The sequence below is a fragment of the Perna viridis genome, chromosome 5 (genome assembly GCF_037379345.1).
Source record: "Perna viridis isolate PV_CMFRI_1.1 ecotype Kerala chromosome 5, ASM3737934v1, whole genome shotgun sequence".
NCBI classification, from domain to species: domain Eukaryota; kingdom Metazoa; phylum Mollusca; class Bivalvia; order Mytilida; family Mytilidae; genus Perna; species Perna viridis.
In genome coordinates, this window is record NC_142449.1 from 48,655,761 (window position 1) to 48,677,444 (window position 21,684).

General features: G+C 34.9%; 1 protein-coding gene across 1 annotated transcript; it reads left to right on the forward strand.

The window, feature by feature from the left end:
- The first annotated feature begins 2,824 nt into the window (after nt 1–2,824).
- On the forward strand, nt 2,825–19,002 carry LOC148618057 (CD209 antigen-like protein C). The gene is made up of 4 exons (XM_088585906.1): nt 2,825–3,205; nt 5,623–5,720; nt 7,564–7,654; nt 16,359–19,002. The coding sequence occupies exons 1-4, from the start codon at nt 2,887–2,889 to the stop codon at nt 16,586–16,588; spliced, it is 738 nt and encodes a 245-aa protein (XP_088442032.1). The 5' UTR covers nt 2,825–2,886; the 3' UTR covers nt 16,589–19,002.
- Nucleotides 19,003–21,684: the final 2,682 nt, after the last annotated feature.

The window sequence follows — 21,684 nt, forward strand, 5'->3', positions numbered from 1 at the left end:
TTTTGCACATTTCTCCATTTGGATTAGACCCTGATCACAATCAAGGAGAAGTTATTGCTCATTTCTCTCTCTAGATTAGACCCTGGTCACAATCAAGGAGAAGTTATTGCTCATTTCTCCCTCTAGATTAATCCCTGATCACAATCAAAGAAAAGTTTTAGCACATTTCTCCCTTTAGATTAGACCCTGGTCACAATCAAGGAGAAGTTTTTGCACATTTCTCCCTTTAGATTAGACCCTGATCACAATCAAGGAGAAGTTTTTGCACATTTCTCCATTTGGATTAGACCCTGATCACAATCAAGGAGAAGTTATTGCTCATTTCTCTCTCTAGATTAGACCCTGGTCACAATCAAGGAGACGTTATTGCTCATTTCTCCCTCTAGATTAGACCCTGGTCACAATCAAGGAGAAGTTTTTGCACATTTCTCCCTCTAGATTAGACCCTGGTCACAATCAAAGAAAAGTTTTGCACATTTCTCCCTTTAGATTAGACCCTGGTCACAATCAAGGAGAAGATTTTGCACATTTCTCCCTTTAGATTAGACCCTGGTCACAATCAAAGAAAAGTTCTTGCACATTTCTCCCTTTAGATGATTAGACCCTGGTCACAATCAAGGAGAAGTTATTGCTCATTTCTCCCTCTAGATTAGACCCTGATCACAATCAAAGTAAAGTTTTTGCACATTTCTCCCTTTAGATTAGACCCTGGTCACAATCAAGGAGAAGTTTTTGCACATTTCTCCCTTTAGATTAGACCCTGGTCACAATCAAAGAAAAGTTTTTGCACATTTCTCCCTTTAGATTAGACCCTGATCACGATCAAGGAGAAGATTTTGCTCATTTCTCCCTCTAGATTAGACCCTGGTCACTATCAAAGAAAAGTTTTTGCACATTTCTCCCTTTAGATTAGACCCTGGTCACAATCAAGGAGAAGTTTTTGCACATTTCTCTCTCTAGAATAGACCCTTGTCACAATCAAAGAAAAGTTTTTGCACATTTCTCCCCCTAGATTAGACCCTGGTCACAATCAAGGAGAAGTTATTGCTCATTTCTCCCTCTAGATTAGACCCTGGTCACAATCAAAGAAAAGTTTTTGCACATTTCTCCCTTTAGATGATTAGACCCTGGTCACAATCAAGGAGAAGTTTTTGCTCATTTCTCCCTCTAGATTAGACCCTGGTCACTATCAAAGAAAAGTTTTTGCACATTTCTTCCTCTAGATTAGACCCTGGTCACAATCAAAGAAAAGTTTTTGCACATTTCCCCCTTTAGATTAGACCCTGGTCACAATCAAGGAGAAGTTTTTGCACATTTCTCCCTTTAGATTAGTCCTTGATCACAATCAAGGAGAAGTTTTTGCACATTTCTCCCTTTAGATTAGACCCTGGTCACAATCAAGGAGACGTTATCGCTCATTTCTCCCTCTAGATTAGACCCTGGTCACAATCAAAGAAAAGTTTTTGCACATTTCTCCCTTTAGATGATTAGACCCTGGTCACAATCAAGGAGAAGTTATTGCTCATTTCTCCCTCTAGATTAGACCCTGGTCACAATAAAAGAAAAGTTTTTGCACATTTCTCCCTCTAGATTAGACCCTGGTCACAATCAAAGAAAAGTTTTTGCACATTTCTCCCTCTAGATTAGACCCTGGTCACAATCAAGGAGAAGTTATTGCTCATTTCTCCCTCTAGATTAGACCCTGGTCACAATCAAAGAAAGTTTTTTGCACATTTCTCCCTTTAGATTATTAGACCCTGGTCACAATCAAGGAGAAGTTATTGCTCATTTCTCCCTCTAGATTAGACCCTGGTCACAATCAAAGAAAAGTTTTTGCACATTTCTCCCTCTAGATTAGACCCTGGTCACAATCAAGGAGAAGTTATTGCTCATTTCTCCCTCTAGATTAGACCCTGGTCACAATCAAGGAGAAGTTTTGCTCATTTCTCCCTCTAGATTAGACCCTCATCACAATCAAGGAGAAGTTTTTGCTCATTTATCCCTCTACATTAGACCCTGATCACAATCAAGGAGAAGTTTTTGCTCATTTTTCCCTCTAGTTTAGACCCTGATCACAATCAAGGAGAAGTTTTTGCTCATTTCCCCCTCTAGTTTAGACCCTGATCACACGACTTTCAAACAATAATTATCATAGGATTTTCATATAATAATGAAATATATGTATATATATATATATATATGACTATTCCGAATGGTATTTTGACTATGTTATTGCTGGTTTCCCTTTGAGTGTGTTATAAAATTTGTCACATAATAGACAATGAAGATGCAGGTCAACCAGAGGAGGTACCCACAGCTTATTTCCTTTTAGAAAACCAATTCCTTCTTATCATATCTGATAAATATGTTTCTGGATAAAATTCAAGTGTGATACATTTTAAAAGTGACACGGGGTTAATGTTCAATAAAAAATAAAACAATATTTTTTTCCACAATATGATACATTGGAATCAAGGTTTTTACCAATTAAAAAAGTTCTTTCGAGACCAAGTTGATTTAGGGTAAGCATACCAAGATATTTTATAGTTAATAATTTTTCTGTGTAGCGAATTGAAGAATATTTTCATAACAGGTAAATTAAATAATTTATCGAATTTCACTTCGTTTAAGTTTTATTTATTAGTAGACATACATTAACATCTGTTTCGAGGAAAAAATGGAGTGTGGATAATGCTTAGACGACAGAAATTACTCTGTTGTGATAAGAACATTTTCACTTTGTGTAATAACACTCGATATTTTCATTTTATTTGCCATTTTTCAGGAGTTTTATTGATACGAAATAGAAATATCAAAATTAATATAAGAGTGCTTCTTTCTCTAGTATTTATTAGGTTTATATCTTTTATTGAATATGCATCTAGGATGATTATGACAGTGTTAGTACGATATTTCCAGATATTGATATTACTGACTAATTTCTTCGTGGCAAACTGCAACTTATTTCACTACTTTGTTGACCCAAACCGCACAGTTGACGTATTGAGGTCATCGCACATCTATACAAAACCTTCAGTGCCATTTGTTCGTTGTGTAGCATTTTGTGCAGCTACTGTTGATTGCTGCAGTGCAAACTATGACATAATCAGTAGTGATTGTACTCTGTACTCAGACTGTTGTCCAGTCAGAACGGAAAATGTGGGATCAAGCATAATTATGAGGGACAAGACTAGTCATCGCAAAGGTAATTTTGGTTTTCATATTCTACACAATGTTGTCGGGGATAAACTTTGTATGTATGATTTTAGTTACTTTATGTTCTTTGTTGTGAATGTCTGTTTTCCATGTCTGGTCTTTGTCCCAGGATTACATTCTTTTGATTACCGCTATGGCCTTGGTTCCCTTGATTACTCTTGCGTATTCACTTGCAGCATGGCGAAGAAGTTCATATTGCAAGTGCTTTAGTTTTTGTGTGCTGTCTTGTTTTTCCTATATCTACTTCTTATTTGATTAAGTTAACAAATCAAGTATCTCTCTTTCAATCGTACATCACATGATATATTAGAAGATATATACAAAAATACATATCAATATAAATATTCAAGGTTCTTAAAAGATATTTACACAGAGTGTAAACTTAAATAACCCCTCCGCAGAAATGTTTTAACCGCTTCCAATTGAGATGAACAGGGGAACCGCGGAGTCCTAACTTTTCATTTAATAGATAAAATTGTTGACTAGCACACAGGTGTATAACATTGAAAACCTATCGAATACTTTTAAAGATAAATTATTTGAACTAAAATCATGTTCAATTAAGGAATAGAAATGCAACTATCAAAAAATATATGTCACTTTTTAATACCCCTTTTACTTACATAAGCTCTCTTCCGAATATTGCTTTACAACATATAATTAAGGTACTGTGGGGTAAATACTGTGATCATTATAGAAGGTTTCACTTACGTACAGACACGATTTTTTACGCAAACGCAGTCGACTAAGGTATTGAAACAACAAAACGCCAATAAAATAACATCTCTTCCGAATACATTACTACATAGAAAGAGAAGGTACCGCGGGGGGGGAGGGTTACATTTCATCTATTTAAAAAAAAAATAAGTTGCTGATGTGATTTTTTATACAAATGTTTCGCTTACTTTAATACATAAATGATTTCCATGAACAACTAATAGCCAAGGACGTTAAGAAATCCCTTAGTCGGTCATGATCATAGATTACAAATACCACATAAGAATGCAAAGTATCGAGTATATATTCTTAGCACGAAAACGGCAATTACACAAAGTATAGTAATTTTTAAGGAATGTTGAGCGGTGAAAGACAACTATAAGACGATCAACTTTCTATACGTTTAGTTTCTAGATGTTCCATATAAGAGTTGCCACTTCCGCTGGCGACGTAGCAATTATTACGTTACAAATTGTGGGAAATAATGTTACCGTCTTTGGTTCATAAATAAAAGATAATTGAAACTCAGAAATAAAGAAACTATTCACAACAGTAAGAATCAGCTGATCTTCAACATCAATCATATCGCGCGTTTGTCTAGTTAACACTGCGTTACAAATGATTTTTGGGGATTTTTGTGGTACATATTTATCTCTGAACTGTGTTTTTTATTTTTATGCTTCAATATGTTTCGGCGACATCAGTGTACTAATTTCACTAATAGACAAAATTAGTGTGGATAGTCAAGAACTAGTTTATGACTTGGTTTGATTTTATCTCAGGGAAAAGTATGTTTGATTTGGAAAAAAAAACATAGTACATATTTCAAAATCAAAGTTATTGGTCCAACGTTTAAAGATCTAATACGAAACCTGAGTTGTCTAAATGAAAGCAAAAATATGTCGAAATCATTTTATGTTAGTATTAAGCGTTTTCAATGCGTGCAGTAATATACTTCACCAGTAGGTCGACTGTTTAACATATTGTATTTATATAAAGAAATAACACCGATTACAAATCTGGACCTCAGTGCGTCATAATCATATATGCGTCAGTAATTAAATATCTTCAATATGTATAAAGCTTATTCAAAAACCAATAGTATGGGTTACCGCAAATACTTATGAAAGCGTACTTCTTTTTTTTATCGAAACTGGCTAATATTACTCATTTACTTTTGTAACTTTGTACGTATTATATTGATTATTTTATGTTCTTTGTTATGTGTGTCTGTTTTTCATGTTTGGTCTTTGTTCCTGGGTTACATTCTTTTGATTTTCGCTAGACTCTTATTTTTTCATTGATTATCCTAAAACAAGAGTTGCACATTTTGAATATGTATATACACACTAAGTTTGAAACTGAACTCTGTAAGCTTATTAACTTTTCTGTCAAGAGGGCATGTTCGCAGGTATTAATATTCTTGGTTTTAAAGAATGATAATCGTTTCAATGTGTTAAAAAATCGAGGGAACTATTACCGCGCTAATCTGTCCACCGCGAAAAAAGCAAAAATTAGTACACCTTGAATTAAAAATAAATATGTTTACAGTTATATTGGTTCAATATTCTTCAAAGTAGTGTGTCCATATACAAAGATTTGATGGTGAAAATTTTGCTCGGATTTATAGCATCTTAGATAAAAACAAATATTCTAAAATTTGATTGAATTAGATGTCAATTATTCCAGGTACCCCGTTTACGAGTTGTCAACCTAATTGGCAGCTTTTTGAAGGTCACTGTTACCTCCTTGAATGTCAGAAACAGGTCACTTGGATTGAGGCAAAGGTAATACTATTACTGAAAACATTCAAATTAATTTAAAACATAACATTTAAACAACGGCCACTCCGAGATGTTACTTGACTAGAATTAAAATAATTTATGAATTGACCAATAACATTGAAGAATAATTAACGGAGATCATAGGTCGCACCTCAGGCTTGTATTTTATGTCAACGACAGCATTGCCGATGAATTGATAAAGACATAAATATCCACTATAAATAGGATACTATGGCGTGAATTCCATTCACGCATGTCCCATTTCCCCTGGTATTATTTCCAAAGCCTCATTGCCCTGTTTCCCATTCGCGTTGCCCTATTATACCATGTCTATTCCATCGGTCCCACTTCTCGTAGCCATATTCTCCCAGGCATCTTTGCCATATCCGGTTGCCATATTTCCAATGCCCAAAGGCCCCGTTCTAAATTGCCCTATTGCTCTATTCTAACACGAAAAATTCCTTATTCCCTTCGCCTAATTCCAACACGACCCATTTCCAATTGTATCGTTCCCTATTTCTCCAATCTGTATTCCCTTTCCCTTATTTTCCCATGTTTCGATACCTCTACCTGTTGGCACTAAGGCCCTGTACCATCCCCATTGCCCAATCGCCTTATTTCCCATTCCAGTTGCTCTATTCCCCCTTTCCCTATATTGTCTCGTTCCTTACTTCCGTTGCCCTATTACTATTCATATTAACTTTTTCAATACGTACTTATCGTCGATTATACATATAAGTAATTTATTTGGTTATTGGTTATCTATTTAGAATTTTGGTTCCCTTGATTACTCTTTATTTAATTTACACTTAAAGCAAAGCTCTGTTTCTTGCTATTGTATGCTTAATTCATTTAGATTCCCGATTTCCCCATGTGAGGCATGCACCATTGCCTTACACCCCATCACCTTGCTTCATTCCCAATTACCAGAACTCACATTAAAATGGAAAGTTTACTTCACTAATATACCGCGTATTGTGGACATAGAGGACTTGGGTCAACATTTATAGAAAAGTACTTCCAACCAATTCCTTGCACATTCACATTTACAGTGACGGTTGTACTATAGATTTCTATGAAAATTCAGGCACTGAAGGCCTTTTTTGCTTTAAATTTTCCTATTTGTGTTCTGAAATACGAGACCATGATTTTGTATAACTGATTGAACTACAACGTGAATACAAGTACAGCGAAAAAGTATATCAGAGAGTGGATCCTTTTTTCATTAGATTTCATGTGAAATACTTTAATACCATGTTAAGTTCACAAAACTTGACGTGAACAATATTTTTATGTGTACTTATTTCCTCAATTCCCGAAAGTGTGTTTTCGCTGTGAAAAAAAAAATTATTTCAACACTTCTAAATACTTCTAGGATAATTCAGTAAGTAGCAGATCGTTAAAGATAGTCTGTACTTACATAAATAAAAAGATTAGTCCTTGTTTCTATAGCCCTCCCTCGTTCCCTTTCAAAGTGTTTCATTATCACCGATTTCGGATGTTTAATTTTGTCTATTTTTTATGTTTGTCCACTACTTCAAATTTGTATGTTTCGCTTGCATCATGATACTTGGTTAGAAATGAATGATTTCGCCGTAATGTCGATGTTGTTTATTAATTCGCGTAGTTATTTCACTTTTTAGTTTATTTTGAATGAGTGTCATCGTTCCGTTACCGTTGATTTTGTAACTTTTGTTATCGGGGTCCTTCAGATCTTACTTGGAGGTGTGTTTACACTTTATACCTTCTGGTGATCTCTGTAAGCATTTAGTATTTTATAGAGGTTATATGATGGTGCATTTGTTTCGTTTCACCATATCTGTTCCTTTTTTCTTTGTTATTACAGACAAGATGTGAGGGATTCCAATCTTATCTCATCAGTATAGATTCACTACCTGAAAAAGAATTCTTTCAGACAAACCTGACTTGTTCAAAAAGTATGTATTGTAAGACACTGTTTCAATTTTCAATTCAAATTATTATTTAGTACAAATAAGGTTAACAACAAAATTACCGAACACTATTCTGATCCATAATAAAGTCAAATCCAAAATAAATCTGGCAAAAATAGATAGTACGTCACCGGAGTAGCTGGTACCATAATAGTCCTGACTTGGTACAGGCAATTCAAACGACATAGTGGGTTAAATCTAGGTTTTACAGCGCGCCAAACCTCCCTCTTCTATTGCGGTGTGAATATACCGGTGATGATTAAATAGCATTTGCATGGTATCGTGTTATAATCGGCGAATCGATGGTCATATCAGTACAAAGAATAATTTACAAGAAGCAATCACTACTCGTAGTCTTGGAGGAAACTGAGTATTTTCCAACCAAGGACTGATATCTTAAAAATAATTTGGTAAGAGGCCTTTTGAGACGCATTTCCGGATAACATTGATTCAGGAGTCTGTTACGCAGATATTTATAGTGTTTAAAGAGTAACCAAGGTTATCAAATAAATCAGAGTAGTTAGTACTTACTCTAGCAAATAAATAAAGCACCATATGAAGAAGGTATATTGCTGCACAGTTAGGACAATTTATAGTAGTCTATTTTATCATAAATCTTAGAACTGAGATACAAATTATTGTATGGATCAGGCAAACTTTAAAAAAAAATGAATAAGTGCATTTACATTTTAAGGTTCCCAGTGTTAAATTGACATTTAAATTGTCTATCCATACTGGCATTTTAATATCAAAAGAATGTTTAAAAATATATTATTTTGATAGAAATTGTTCTTCCTGAATTATTCGTACTATTATAACTCGTTTCACTAAAATGGTTTTTTAAGAGTAATCAAGGGAACCAAGGTTATAGCGGTAATCAAAAGAATACAACCCAAGGACAAAGACCAGGCATGGAAAACAGACATACACAACGAAGAACATAAAGTAACTAAAATCATACAAACAAAGTAACAAAAGCAAATGAGCAATTCTGACTCCACTTAAAACTGGGATCATGGACCAGGTGCACCGGTAGAGTAAGCGTCCTCTGCTTCTCTAGAAACACCCACCGAGTTGCTCATAAAAAGTCAAGTCCGGGGTACACAAACGAGGAAAGGAAAACTATGACCCGTTGAATAAATAAGTTTTCATGGTGCAGATGGATACACCATAACGATCCACGAGTTCATGACGACAACTATAAAACTTCTGTAGTGATGACTTCAATCTTGTGGCAACATAACCCTGTTCAAGAAGCCTATTTGTTGGAGTTCTAGCGCGATACAAAAAGTTTGCGTAGTTTCGGCAAGCTCTGGCATTACGTATGAGTTTTGATATGAATACTCCATACGCACGTACTGAAGGGATGTTGCCACAGTAATCCCTTTTGGGATTCAGTGTCCGGAGCTATTTTCTGATTTGGCCGCCCACTGAATCCCTTATCAACGCCGCAAATTTCATTCTGGAAAATTGGAAAATTTTACCTTACCTCGGAACAGAACGTTTTACATCACATTCTTCACTGGGCATACTCAAACAAGGTAGGGGCTCGATTCTATATACATTTTTCTCTGTGAATAATCTTGGTTTATGATGTTTACTGCCATATTTTAGCAGATACAGCCAAAAGTTTTAGCGATATCGTTTCGTTTCAATCGGGCGCCGCCATTTTTGTTTATATTGAAAGTAGATCACGTGCATCAGTTTGAATACGAGATGAGTTACAGTCTGTTTCTTACTTTCACTTTGACAATGCCTTACATGACACCGGGCGGGAGCGGACGCTGCTGCTTAATGGCATTAAAGGTTTTAACGGAGTACTATTGCTGTTTATTTTTTTGGGTAGGAAATACTTTTATTTTAATGTGTTTTGTTTTGTTTTATTTTTAATGGGGTATTTTTCTTTGCTTATTTTTTAGATTAGACTTTGAGTAATATATTTTTATTGGGGGTCTGTTTTTCTTGGATTTTATCAGATAACTTTCTTTGTTATAACAAGGGGTCTCTATTTCATTTTTTTTTTAAAGTTTTCATTATGTGCTTCAACAGTTCTACAATATTTATTTTATTTTTTTTTATTTTTATATATTTTATTTTTTTTGGGGGGGTGGGAGGGATAATTGTTATTTTTTCAGTTGTGTCTGTTTCACCTTCTTTTTGTTTTTGTTATTTAATCCTTACTGTTCAGGTGTGACTGTTGGTTTGAAATTCAAAAGGGGGGCTATTTTCTCAGATGTGGCTGCTTTAAGTTGCCTGGTTATAATGGGGGGGGGTGTTTTATCAGATATGGTTGCTTTACATTGCCGGGTTATTATATTGGGGGAGGGGGGGCTATATTTTATTGTATTTTAGCTATTTAAGCTAGTTGAGCCATTGCAATCACTTAACGTCTGTCATTGTCGTCCATCAAAGTTTCTTCTTTGATACTGTCACACCATTGGACAAATTAGAACCAAATTTGATATGAATTTTGTCTTGATCTGATGTGGAGATTTTTTGATATGTAGGCAAATATAACTTGGAGTAATCAAGGGAACCAACTTAAAATGGAACAAAGGGATCAAACAGAGGTTTTTATCGTACATTTCCTAAACAATTTTGTGTGAATCGAATATAGCCGTGTTGACATTTTTGCCATTTATTGACATTTTTTTTATATAATTTTTAATGTTATTACTTTCGAAAAAAAATTCTCCTCAGAAACTACTGAATAGAATTCAATGAAAGTTGATTAATTGTTCCTTAGGTATGAGTGTTAGGAATTTTTATCCTAGAAAAAAACATGGCCAGTTATACAAAAAAAAAAACCAAGCCAGGTGAACAATTCAGGCTCTTTATTGAACTTCTAGTTATCTTTATTTTTCGATATATTTTTTTTCAGATTTTGGTCTTCATTATTTCATACTAACATTAAATGTCTGTATAGTTACTGATTGAAATATTCCTTACTTTTTGTACTTTTTTTTAGGTATTCATAGTTTTAATAATGATTTATCCAACATATCTGATCAATTCTGACACTTGGATTTCCTTTTGGTTTGTTTGTTTGTTTGTTTGTTGGGGTTTAACGTCCGAGCAGCAATATTTCAGCTATATTCAGACGATGAGCATGAAATGGATGATAAAATGAACATGAAATGATGATGAAATGAAAAAAGGGATGGGACACAAGGATAATGGGGTTGACAAATTTTGATTGCCACTGGAAATGGGGAGAGGTGGGTAGGGTCGGCCAATTTAGCCTCCTGTGGCGGAGCCCTATGGTTCCTACTCCGAAAATACCACAGTAGGGTTCTTTAACGTGCGAGGAACGTGGGATCTTTCCCAACATGGTGCACCACTATGGTTTGCGGTCAGGTTTTCCGTATTATAGCCTGACAACCCCAGCATGTAACACGCCAGGGGTACCCCATTCCACCACCTGAGGCACACATCTCAGTTGCCCTGTGGGCAGAGCGCCCTAGCCCCCGGCTAGGTTTCTGAGCACTATTAAGTCGCCTTGTACGACAAGCTTAGTGCTGCTGCAGGCCTATTCTTTTAACACCCGGACCTGCACGGGGCGATTTCCTTTTGGGAGACAATTACTACAAAAATGAAAAAAAATAGGAATTTTCAGAATTTCAGAATTCCTTCTACATGTACATCACCAGTTATTGTCATTTGTTTCAGAATACCGTACTTTCAGACAAACCTGTGGGTAAAACAGTGCATTTATAGTGGTCTTAGCTTCCAAATGAGCCCAAGTAATAAATATTTGAACTTTTCCAAGTCAAGTTAGGTGAAAAACTGCCATCCCATCAAATGGAAAAAAAAACTTCAACATGAACTAAAATGTTAATTTTTTAGCATATAAACGGCGTTCAATATATATGTTGGAACTTTTGTTTTAATTACCAATACATCCAACATATCTGCTCAATTCATGTGCTTATTATTCAGTTTCAATATGACAATAATAAGTTTGTCATAAAAAGGGAGATTTTTCGAAATATCATATTTTCTCTCCCATTTCACCGGCATTTGGCAATTTTATTCAAATACTGTCCCTAAAACAAGTTTTTGAAAACTAGTATTGAAATACAATGATATAGTGTCTTAGCTTTCTAATGAGCCAGTGTAATAAATATTCCAACTTTTCCAAATCCAATTGAGTTTCTGTCAAGTGTATTCATGTCACAACATATATTGCATATTGAGTTTCCTTTACAACATAACCTTGAAATACATGTAGCTGTCTGCTGTGTATATGGTAAGAACAAAACAAAATAAGAATTTCACTACATTCACAAAAAAGTTCTTCAATAAATACTGTGCCTAAAGCAAGAGTTGACACATGATTCTGTAGATAAAGGGTATCTCAAAAGATTCACGTTTCCCTACTCTAAAAAGATTTAAGTTTTTCTTTTAAATGTCAACTACATGTAAGGAATGTGTTCTTGTTGCCATATCTGCTTTGTATAGATGGAACATACATTGTAACTTATGTAAGTGATTTTGGGTACTGTCAGCTTTCTGTTTCAAATGCCATTTTTCACTATATTTTTGGAATGAACTGAAAGATTTTCTTCACAAAAATATCAACTCTTTATAGAAAGAATTTAAATCTCTTCTAAAATTTGATTCTCACCCATCAACAAAAATATATTTAAAAAAAAATCTGTGAGTGATGGCACTCTAGTGATACTCCCGGTTTCAATCACGATATAAAGAAAATAAACAAAGTCCTTGGTAAGCAGTAAGTTATTGTTGATTTTTTTTCCCAAAATAGATCCAACCATACAACATACAGGTCCTACAGGAAGAATGTGTTAAATTTCAAGCCACTGTGATGTGGCCAAGAAAACTATGGTGGAAAAAATTGTTATGGTAACATGGACAAGGGTAAAACAGTTTACCCTCCTCTTACATGATTTGATGACAAAATTTGTTAAGTACAAAGAAAGAATCCACATTAAAGCAAACAAACTCCCCAAAAATGTTCAAAACAAAACAAAACAAACTATCTTTATTGCAACATGGATAATACTGATTGGTACAGTCAAAATAAAACCCCCAGGTCAGTGTAAAGCTGCCACATAAAAAAAATAGCCTTCCCCTGAATTTAAAAACAGCACCCACACCAGGACAATAAGGACAAAATAGCACCCCAACAAAAAGAAGGCAAAATAGACGCACTTAAATAATAATACTATCCCCTCCCCCTGTGGACTACCACCCAAAACAAAACCTAAATATAACATAGTAGAAATATTGTGGAACTAAAAAACTTAAACACAACTAAAGAACCCCCCCCCCCAAAAAAAAAAAAAAAAATTAAAAAATAAAATGGAGAAACCCCCTAAAATAACTAAAAATAAATAAAATAATCAAAAATAACAATAAAAATAGAGCAGGCACATCTGAAACAAATACAAAAGGAAAAATAGTCCCCCAGTCACAAAATAAATAAAATGAGAACCCAGAAGGCTAATAATTGTGTAAAAAATTATTGGGGCACATACAAAACTAAAAGAAAAAAGAACCAACCCCCCTATTTGATAATAACAATAAAAGTATATATCCCCCTAAAAAAATATACAACCATAGTACTCCGTTAAAACCTTTTATGCTATTAATAAGCAGCGTCCGCTCCCGGTGTCATGTAAGGCACTGTCAAAGTGAAAGTAAGAAACAGACTATAACGCATCTCGTATTCATACTGAGGCACGTGATCTACTTTCAATATAAACAATAATGGCGGCGCCCGATTGAAACGAAACGATCGCAAAAACGTTTGGCTGTATCTGCTAAAATATGGCAGTAAACATCATAAACCAATATTATTCAAGGAGAAAAATGTATATAAAATCGAGCCCCTACCTTGTTTGAGTGTGCCCAGTGAAGAATGTGATGTAAAACGTTCTGTTCCGAGGTGAGGTAAAATTTTCAAATTTTCCAGAATGAAATTTGCGGCGTTGATAAGGGATTTAGTGGGCGGCCAAGTCAGAAAATAGCTCCGGACACTGAATCCCAAAAGGGATAAGTTGCCACAGATGAAAAGAAAGTTGACAATGCTGAATGAAAAGTTATCACGTTTGTCGTAAAGTTTGGTCAATAGTTTTCCTTTACCATCGATTTTTTCAGTGTAGGTCAAGATATGACTTCACAGTGTCTGTAGTATCCTTTATCTCAAGTTCTTTGGGTAGATGCGATGTATCAAATCCCCGAAATTAGGATTGTTTAAAGATAGTACGTCATCTTTATAGCGGAAACTTAGATTAAAATATCTAGCCAAACGATATTCTTTCTTTCGGATCAAATCAGCTATAAATAATGTCTTTATAAAAGCATTCCGGTGGTACAGGTAGTCAAACAAAAGTGATAACGTAGATAGATAGTGGTCTTTGTCAGCATCTGGCAGTAGGTGATTCATACACGTAAAAAAATACACAGAAATAGTTACTGATCACTTAAATTTCTAGTTCAGAAACTATTACAGACCACACAACCAGTTTTAGTTTGCCATTTGGTTATTGCGCTTTCGAGATAAAAAAAATCTATATAGATTGTACACGAAGTTGACACTTTGCAAAATTTATTGTCTTTGACTTTGTTTAACTTGTTTGATTCTAGTTGGTGATAAATGTATGTTTTCCATATCTGGTCTTTGTCCCTGGATTACATTCTTTTGATTACCGCTATAACCTTGGTTCCCTTGATTACTCTTTCTCAAAAGGGCATATCTGAATACTGAAACAATTATCGTTATGTGAAAATATAGATATGTAGACTGAAAAGCATCGTTTGTTTGGTGGTTTTCATGAATCATGAATCACTTTTCCATTGGCAGTGTCTGAATTTTATGTGGAATGGTACTCAATTATTCTTACAGATATTGCTACTGACACTTAAGGTCAATGTTATAAACGGTATAACATGAGCTCTGAGAAGATTTTACAAACAAAAAAATACTGAACATTAAAAACTATCATTGCCCTGAGGAGATTTTACAAACAAAAAGACCTTTGCATTAACAATTTCGTTTGTCTTCTTTTTTATATATATATAAAGGCGCAACGTGCAGATGCAAAACTAAGACTGGTTACGTCATCAGTAACTGTTTCTGAACAAGAAATAAAAGTGAGTTCAGTGGGTTTTTAACATGCATGAATCACCTCCTGTCTGGTTATCAATTAAGATCGAAGATCAAAATTGATACAGCAGTCATCAGAGCCTTTAGATTTGTAAGGCCTGATAGCATCTGCAATTATCTTACACTGCCACAGTAAAATAGTATCATTGGCAAACTACATTTAGGTTCAAATATAGATAGTTAGGTCCATTTTACATGTATTTCTAATATATAAAATTTAATTCTATGTTATTTACGCCAATAATCAATCCCCCCCCCCAAAAAAAAACCAAAAAAACACAAAAAACACAAAAAAACAAAACACAAAAAAAACCTTTTACTGTGAACAAAATATGCTGATTAAGTAGTACTGTACATTTGTATTAACAACGATCCAATTCAAAACAGTTGAGCTCTAACCACTTATCAGTACCTGTTTATTTCTATGCAACCAGTCATTCATTTTCGATATATTAAAGTTGTCTCTTTATTGACGCATAATAAACTATTCAATGTTGAGATAGAAATGAAAACCCTGCGAGAATATAAATATTCATCCATCATAGAAATGAAATATAAAGAGGAATGCTGAAGCGGTCTTCAAATATTTCATGCAGGCCCTGGGGGATCCAAATATTTACATGGAGCTCCAGGCACTCCAGGGCCTTAAAAGTGCATGGCTTGTATCTGCACTAGACACAATTGTTGAAGTTTTATTCTAAGACTTTGGCGTTTTTGTTAATGTCCGTGTGTCTTGAACTACGTGCCTAAGAAACTATGCACTTTTAATGACAAATGTGTCTTGACTTGTAGCACTTGCTCTATAAAGCTCATCAACTGAGGAATATAGCTAGTTGAGAGTGGCATGCATCTAAGGAGGTGGTTTATTTCAATGAGTGTGACGGCTTAAGTTTGAATGATTTGACGTGGAGGTCGATAAATTTAATTTCGACTTGAGAATTTAGAAACTGGGAAAGTCCAAATAGTAGTTTGTTGTTCAATTACGCAGTATGTCGGATGTCGGAGAGTATTGTGCGTTCCGTGTAAACCGACATCGAACCTGAATATTACGCAAACTGCCGCACTACTGCGATGCATAATGAATATGGTGTGTATTTTTATAATGATCTTCATAATCAGAATGGTGAATTTAAAAAAAATCAATGAGTTCAATAATAATCATTTACAACAATAAGCTTATGTTTAGGTACGTTTGAATTCGGCCCTTTGTTTTCCTTTTATCCGGCCCTATTTTTTTTTGCAATTTGACGATTATTTGTGGAGACACCGTACGTATCATTCTAAAAGATAAATTTTCAAGGAATGGGCACTACTTATGAATCTGCGAAGCTCTATAATAACTCACATAAAGAGATCGGGTTTAGCTGTGTATGCTAGCAAATGTACATCTATGCATGCGCAGGAGAATATGAATTGTACACTTAGAAGATCTAACAACATCAAATTAGAATCATGTTACATGAAAACATAATACCTGACCTAAAATGGAATAATGTAAAGTCTTCTACTGACTAACAAATCAGTGGCGACTCACTTATCATATTTCTATAATTTCAGGTGAAAACACCTGGGTGGGTATTTCAGACAAACAAGAGGAAGGTCGATGGATAGTCGATCACACGTGTCGCGATGTCAACGCCACCTACATGTTTTGGAGTGAAAACGAACCGAACGGTTATGATCCTTCTGAGGATTGTGTTGCAATACAGCCCACAAGTCGGTTAATGAATGATGATGGCTGTGGAAATAAAAGGGCTTACATATGTGAAAAAGAACCATCAAGATAAATTTGTAAAACTGTTTATGACATTGTATAATATATATAGTATGCAAATTTAGCTTAACTAAAATTGGTAGTTTTCATCAGCTATAGCATCAATGTATGATTTAGTATCGTCACCTGGTAATTTGTTTGCACATGTGTATCATGCTTTTATCTTGCTTCAATTACTTTTTTAGAGAGCTTGCATTTTATGAAAATGTTTGCCAAGTCTCTTACAGAAAGCTCATGGAGTAGATGTTTGTTTAATTAATATTTTAGACACCCCTATACAAATAAAGTTCTACCCTCGCGTTTCTGGGCTTGACATTGTCGACATTATGTGTTCATCCTCACTATAAGGGTTGATTTTGTTCTATTCGTCATTTTCTTCTTGTGTTAAAAAAACTGACACGAAATCACATAAAGAACTTAACGAATGTTTCAAATGTAATAGAGACATGTGTTTCTGTAGGAAAAGTAGAGGACGCTTACTCTTTCGGTGCATCTGGTTCATAGTTCAGTGGTTTCCAGGTTACTCATTTAGTTTAATTTTGATTGTACTTATTATTTTGGTTCATGCATGTTCTTTGTTGTCTAAGCCTATTTACTTTGTCTAGTCGTTATCCTTGGGGCAAATCTGTTTGATTACCGCTCGAATCCTGGTTCATATGATTTTCATTACTTTCTTTCTTCATTTAGTCTGTTACATGTATAATACTTTATCTAGTTTGTCAATTTACTTGGAATTTTTCATTGCAGCCAGATTTCGTTATTTCTGTATTTATATCCATCCTTATCAACTTTGTCTTCATTCCTTTAATAGTTTTGATTTTAAAATCTTCTTGAGCAAACACGTGGTTACTACTACTTAAGAATTATATAGTAGCAAGGAAACAATGAAACATTTGTAATGCTTTCTTGTTTGTAGCGATAGGTGAACAGCGAAACATTGGTTAGTAACTCGTCAAAGTTAACTTATCTAGCGATAGGTGAACAGCCAGACATTGGTCAGTAACTCGTCAAAGTTAACTTATCTAGCGATAGGTGAATAGCCAAAAATTGGTCAGTAACTCGTCAATGTTAACTTTCTAGCGATAGGTGAACAGTCAAACATTGGTTAGTAACTCGTCAAAGGTAAATCACCTAGCGATAGGTGAACAGCCAGACATTGTTCAGTAACTCGTCAAAGTTAACTTATCTAGCGATAGGTGAACAGCCAAACATTGGCCAATAACTCGTCGAAGTTAACTTTTCTAGTGAACATGGATTGTCTGACCAGATAAACAAATTATCTAGAGGTTGAAAACCTGATGAATATGAACTTTTGGTTTTGAGTGCGAACAATCTCATTTTGCATAAATTGAAATATTTCAGAAATCAATAATAACAAAAGCAATAAAACTGAGAAGACGATTTGTCCAAAAGTAACATGAGTGTACAAAGGGAAGACAAATTTCAAGAAACCTGAGACAAACCGAAATCAAATGATTCCAGAAAAGTTCATTAATATTGGAGATTGCAATTTTATGGACTATCTAATTCCTGGAAAAAATAATCTGGGTAAAAAGGAGTACCGTGGCATACTAACAACCAGAGAAGTGGTATCACATGGTCAATTTTAAAACTATCTTGTATAGAAAATGACACAATGGCTTTTTTGCTTTAAAAGCCAAGTTGGGTAACAGACTAATGCTAGCTAAAGACAAAGCCTGCTTTTTAACACTAAATGTAAATCAAATGCTAGGTTAAGTGTTATGGAGTGAGGTAGGAACAGATTGAAATCTTCAAGGTTAAACAGTTAGAAAGCAGATTACGTTAAGTAGGACATGAAGAGCACCTGTCACAAGTTATGGTTTACATTAAAATGAAGAATAAACTGATGTCTTCAAGTGAACCTACTAAATAAGACAAGGTGACACTGTACTATATAAACGTCTCAGAATGTGACAACTCTATTCGCTACACTGCTCCATCGGATCAGATTGATACAGGGAAGATATGTAAACGTATAGAAAGGTATGAACAATTCCCAACGATGTTAGAACTGTCAAATTTGCGATGCAAATTTTTGGTCGTTCCCTCCGCGGGACTCGAACTCATACCGCTGTGACATCTATGGCAACACCGCCTGCACAAGGTCCAGCCCCTAGACCACTCGACCAGCTACGCTCTATTAAAATATAGCTTTCGCTGACCGGGTCATTCCTCCTCGTGGATTAATCTAGGGCTGTAACTTAGTACACGGTGTATTCTATTCGTACACTGCCCCATCGGATCAAATTGATACAGGGAAGATGTGTAAACGTATAGAAAGGTCTGAAAAATTCCCAACGATGTTAGAATTGTCAAATTTGCGATGCAATTTTTTTTATCGTTCCATCCGCGGGACTCGAACTCGTACTGCTGTGACATCTATGGCAACACCGCCTGCACAAAGTCCAGCGCCCTAGACCATAGTGGTCTAGGGCGTTGTCTTTGTGTAGGCGGTGTTGCCATAGATGTCACAGCGTGGTCTAAGGCGCTGGACTTTGTGCAGGCGGTGTTGCCATAGATGTCACAGCGGTACGAGTTCGAGTCCCACTATGGTCCCACTACATCGTTGGGAATTGTTCAGACCTTTCTATATATATAAATATATAGAAGTTCTGGAATTATTCGAGTTATGGTTGATAATACATAACAGTTCTGGAATTATTCGGGTTATGGTTAATAAAACATATGAAATCTGGAATTATTCGAGTTATGGTTGGTAATACATAACAGTACTGGAATTATTCGAGTTATGGTTAATAAAACATAGGAATTCTGGAAAGACTCGGGTTATGGTTAATAAAACAAAGATATTCTGGAATGATATGAGTTATTTTTGATAATACATGTACCTTGAATGTCTGGAATTATTCGGGTTTATGGTTGAAATTAAATCATAATATGATAATGTTGATTTTTTTTATGAATTGATATTTTCAAATGAGAGTAAATAAAATATCGGCAAAAAAATACCGGAACATCAAAATAAAAGGACAATACGGAGACATCAGAATCCAAAGGCAGAACCAAAACTTGAAAACTGGAAATAGAGATGACCCATATGTACGGTAACATAATCAAATGCAATTACATTAATTACTGAATATTAGAAACAAGCCAGCACACAAAAGTACTTACGCGATTCCAATATGAAAGGTAACAAAACAAAAATGGGACGGTATCATGTGCTCCAAAAGGGTAAAAATGTCCTGCTCCAACAACGAATCCGTCATATCAAGTTGCAAGTGAGTAAAATCCGGTAAGTGCTAAGCAGAATGGGCTGTTAATCCGTTAAGACATGAAATCTATATGAATCCATCTTGCCTCGTCCGTAAGGTAGAACTTTCATACCAGTCAACACAATTAGGCAAGCAGCCAAACTGTGGTGATAGAAGCAAAGGGTAAACATCCTGAAAGCTTATTTGACAGTATTCTCAATCTATGAAGAACATATTTTTGACAAATGACATTGAGTAAAATTGGGTCATTTTTCATAAATTGTCATACACTTCACGTAGTGAAATTACGTTTTCGCTTGTTTTCGTATGTATTCATGGTTAGTAACCATTTTGAAAAGATGTCTCAAAACAACGTACACTGTCTGTTTGAAGAAAATGACATGATTGGTACACTTTTCTAGAAAAGCAGAGGACGCTTACCCTACCGGTGCACCTGGTTCTTGCTCCCAGTTTTTAGTGGAGTCCGAGTTGCTGATTTGCTTTTGTCACTTTGTGTGTATGATTTTAGATACTTTATGTACTTTGTTGTGTATGTCCGTTTTCCATGTTTTGTCTTTGTCCCTGGATTGCATTCTTTTGATTACCGCTATAACCTTGGTTCCCTTGGTTACTCTTTGACTGAAATACAATATATATATAATAAAAAAAATACACATCTGAAATTTCCTTCTTTCAAAGTCAGCTTTCTATTATTAAAGAAATAACATCTTTAGTTGAATTTGAAGAGATATTCTCAGATCAGATTCATCCCTGTTATTATATTTAGTGGTGGCACTTAGGTTGTGGAAATTTGTTAAGACAAAAGTGTTATAAGGTAGATAATAGTAAGTCTTTTAAAAGTCTGGAAACCTATGATATTTCTACATTTAACTTTTTCCTTCTAAAACCTATAAATAAGCCTGTTTGAAAGTAGTATCTCCTTTACAAAGTTTAACCAAGGAAATATATGACGATTTTGTGAATGCGTAATGTGCAATAACTTATACGCAACAGAAGATAATTTTAACAAGTGGATATCATCAAAGTTTACCGTATATCATACAATTTGGCGTTGTCATTTTCGAATTCAGTAATAATTTAAGATGTACTCTATCAACACAATGAATATTACTAAAGCCACAGACTTCTGCGCCATATAGAAAAATGGGTTTTACAGTCTTATCAAATAAATCTAACAGGAAATTGATAATTGTGATGTTTACTTCTTCTTAGGATTTCATACATGATCCTTCGACCGTTTATATGTTTGCAATTATACTGCATTTGCAAAGTTGCAAATTTTTGATAGAATAGTATCACTAAATAGTAAAACTCATTCACAATGTCAATTTTCCTGTTATATAAGAGTCTTAAAAGAGTAATCAAGGGAATCAAGATTCTAGCTGAAATCAAAAGAATGTAATCCAGGGACAAAAAACCAGACATGGAAAACAGACAAACACAACAAAGAACATAAAGTAACTAAAATCATACATACAAAATAACAAAAGTAAATGAGCAACTCGGACTCCACTAAAAACTGGGAGCATGAACCAGGTGCACCGGTAGGGTAAGCGTCCTCTGCTTTTCTAGAAACACCCGCCGAGTCAAGTCCGGGGAAGTCGAAAGAAAAAAGGAAACCTATGACACAATGAACAAATCCCTTATCATAGCGCAGATGGATACACCGTAACGATCCACGAGTTCATGATGATTACCATAAAACTTCTGTAGTGATGACTTCAATCTTGTAGCAACATAATCCTGTTCCAGAAGCCTATTTGTTAGAAGTCTAGCGCGATACAAAAAATCTGCGTAGTTTCGGCAAGCTGTGGCATAACGTATGAGTTGTAATATGAACATTTCATACACA

What these genes read in the sequence shown, in the direction of transcription:
- LOC148618057 (XM_088585906.1), top strand. Translation starts at nt 2,887, where the DNA reads ATGATTATGACAGTGTTAGTACGATATTTCCAGATATTGATATTACTG. An exon ending in CAAGACTAGTCATCGCAAAG is followed by an intron (nt 3,206 to 5,622) that starts GTAATTTTGGTT and finishes CAATTATTCCAG; the next exon opens with GTACCCCGTTTACGAGTTGT. An exon ending in TCACTTGGATTGAGGCAAAG is followed by an intron (nt 5,721 to 7,563) that starts GTAATACTATTA and finishes TTGTTATTACAG; the next exon opens with ACAAGATGTGAGGGATTCCA.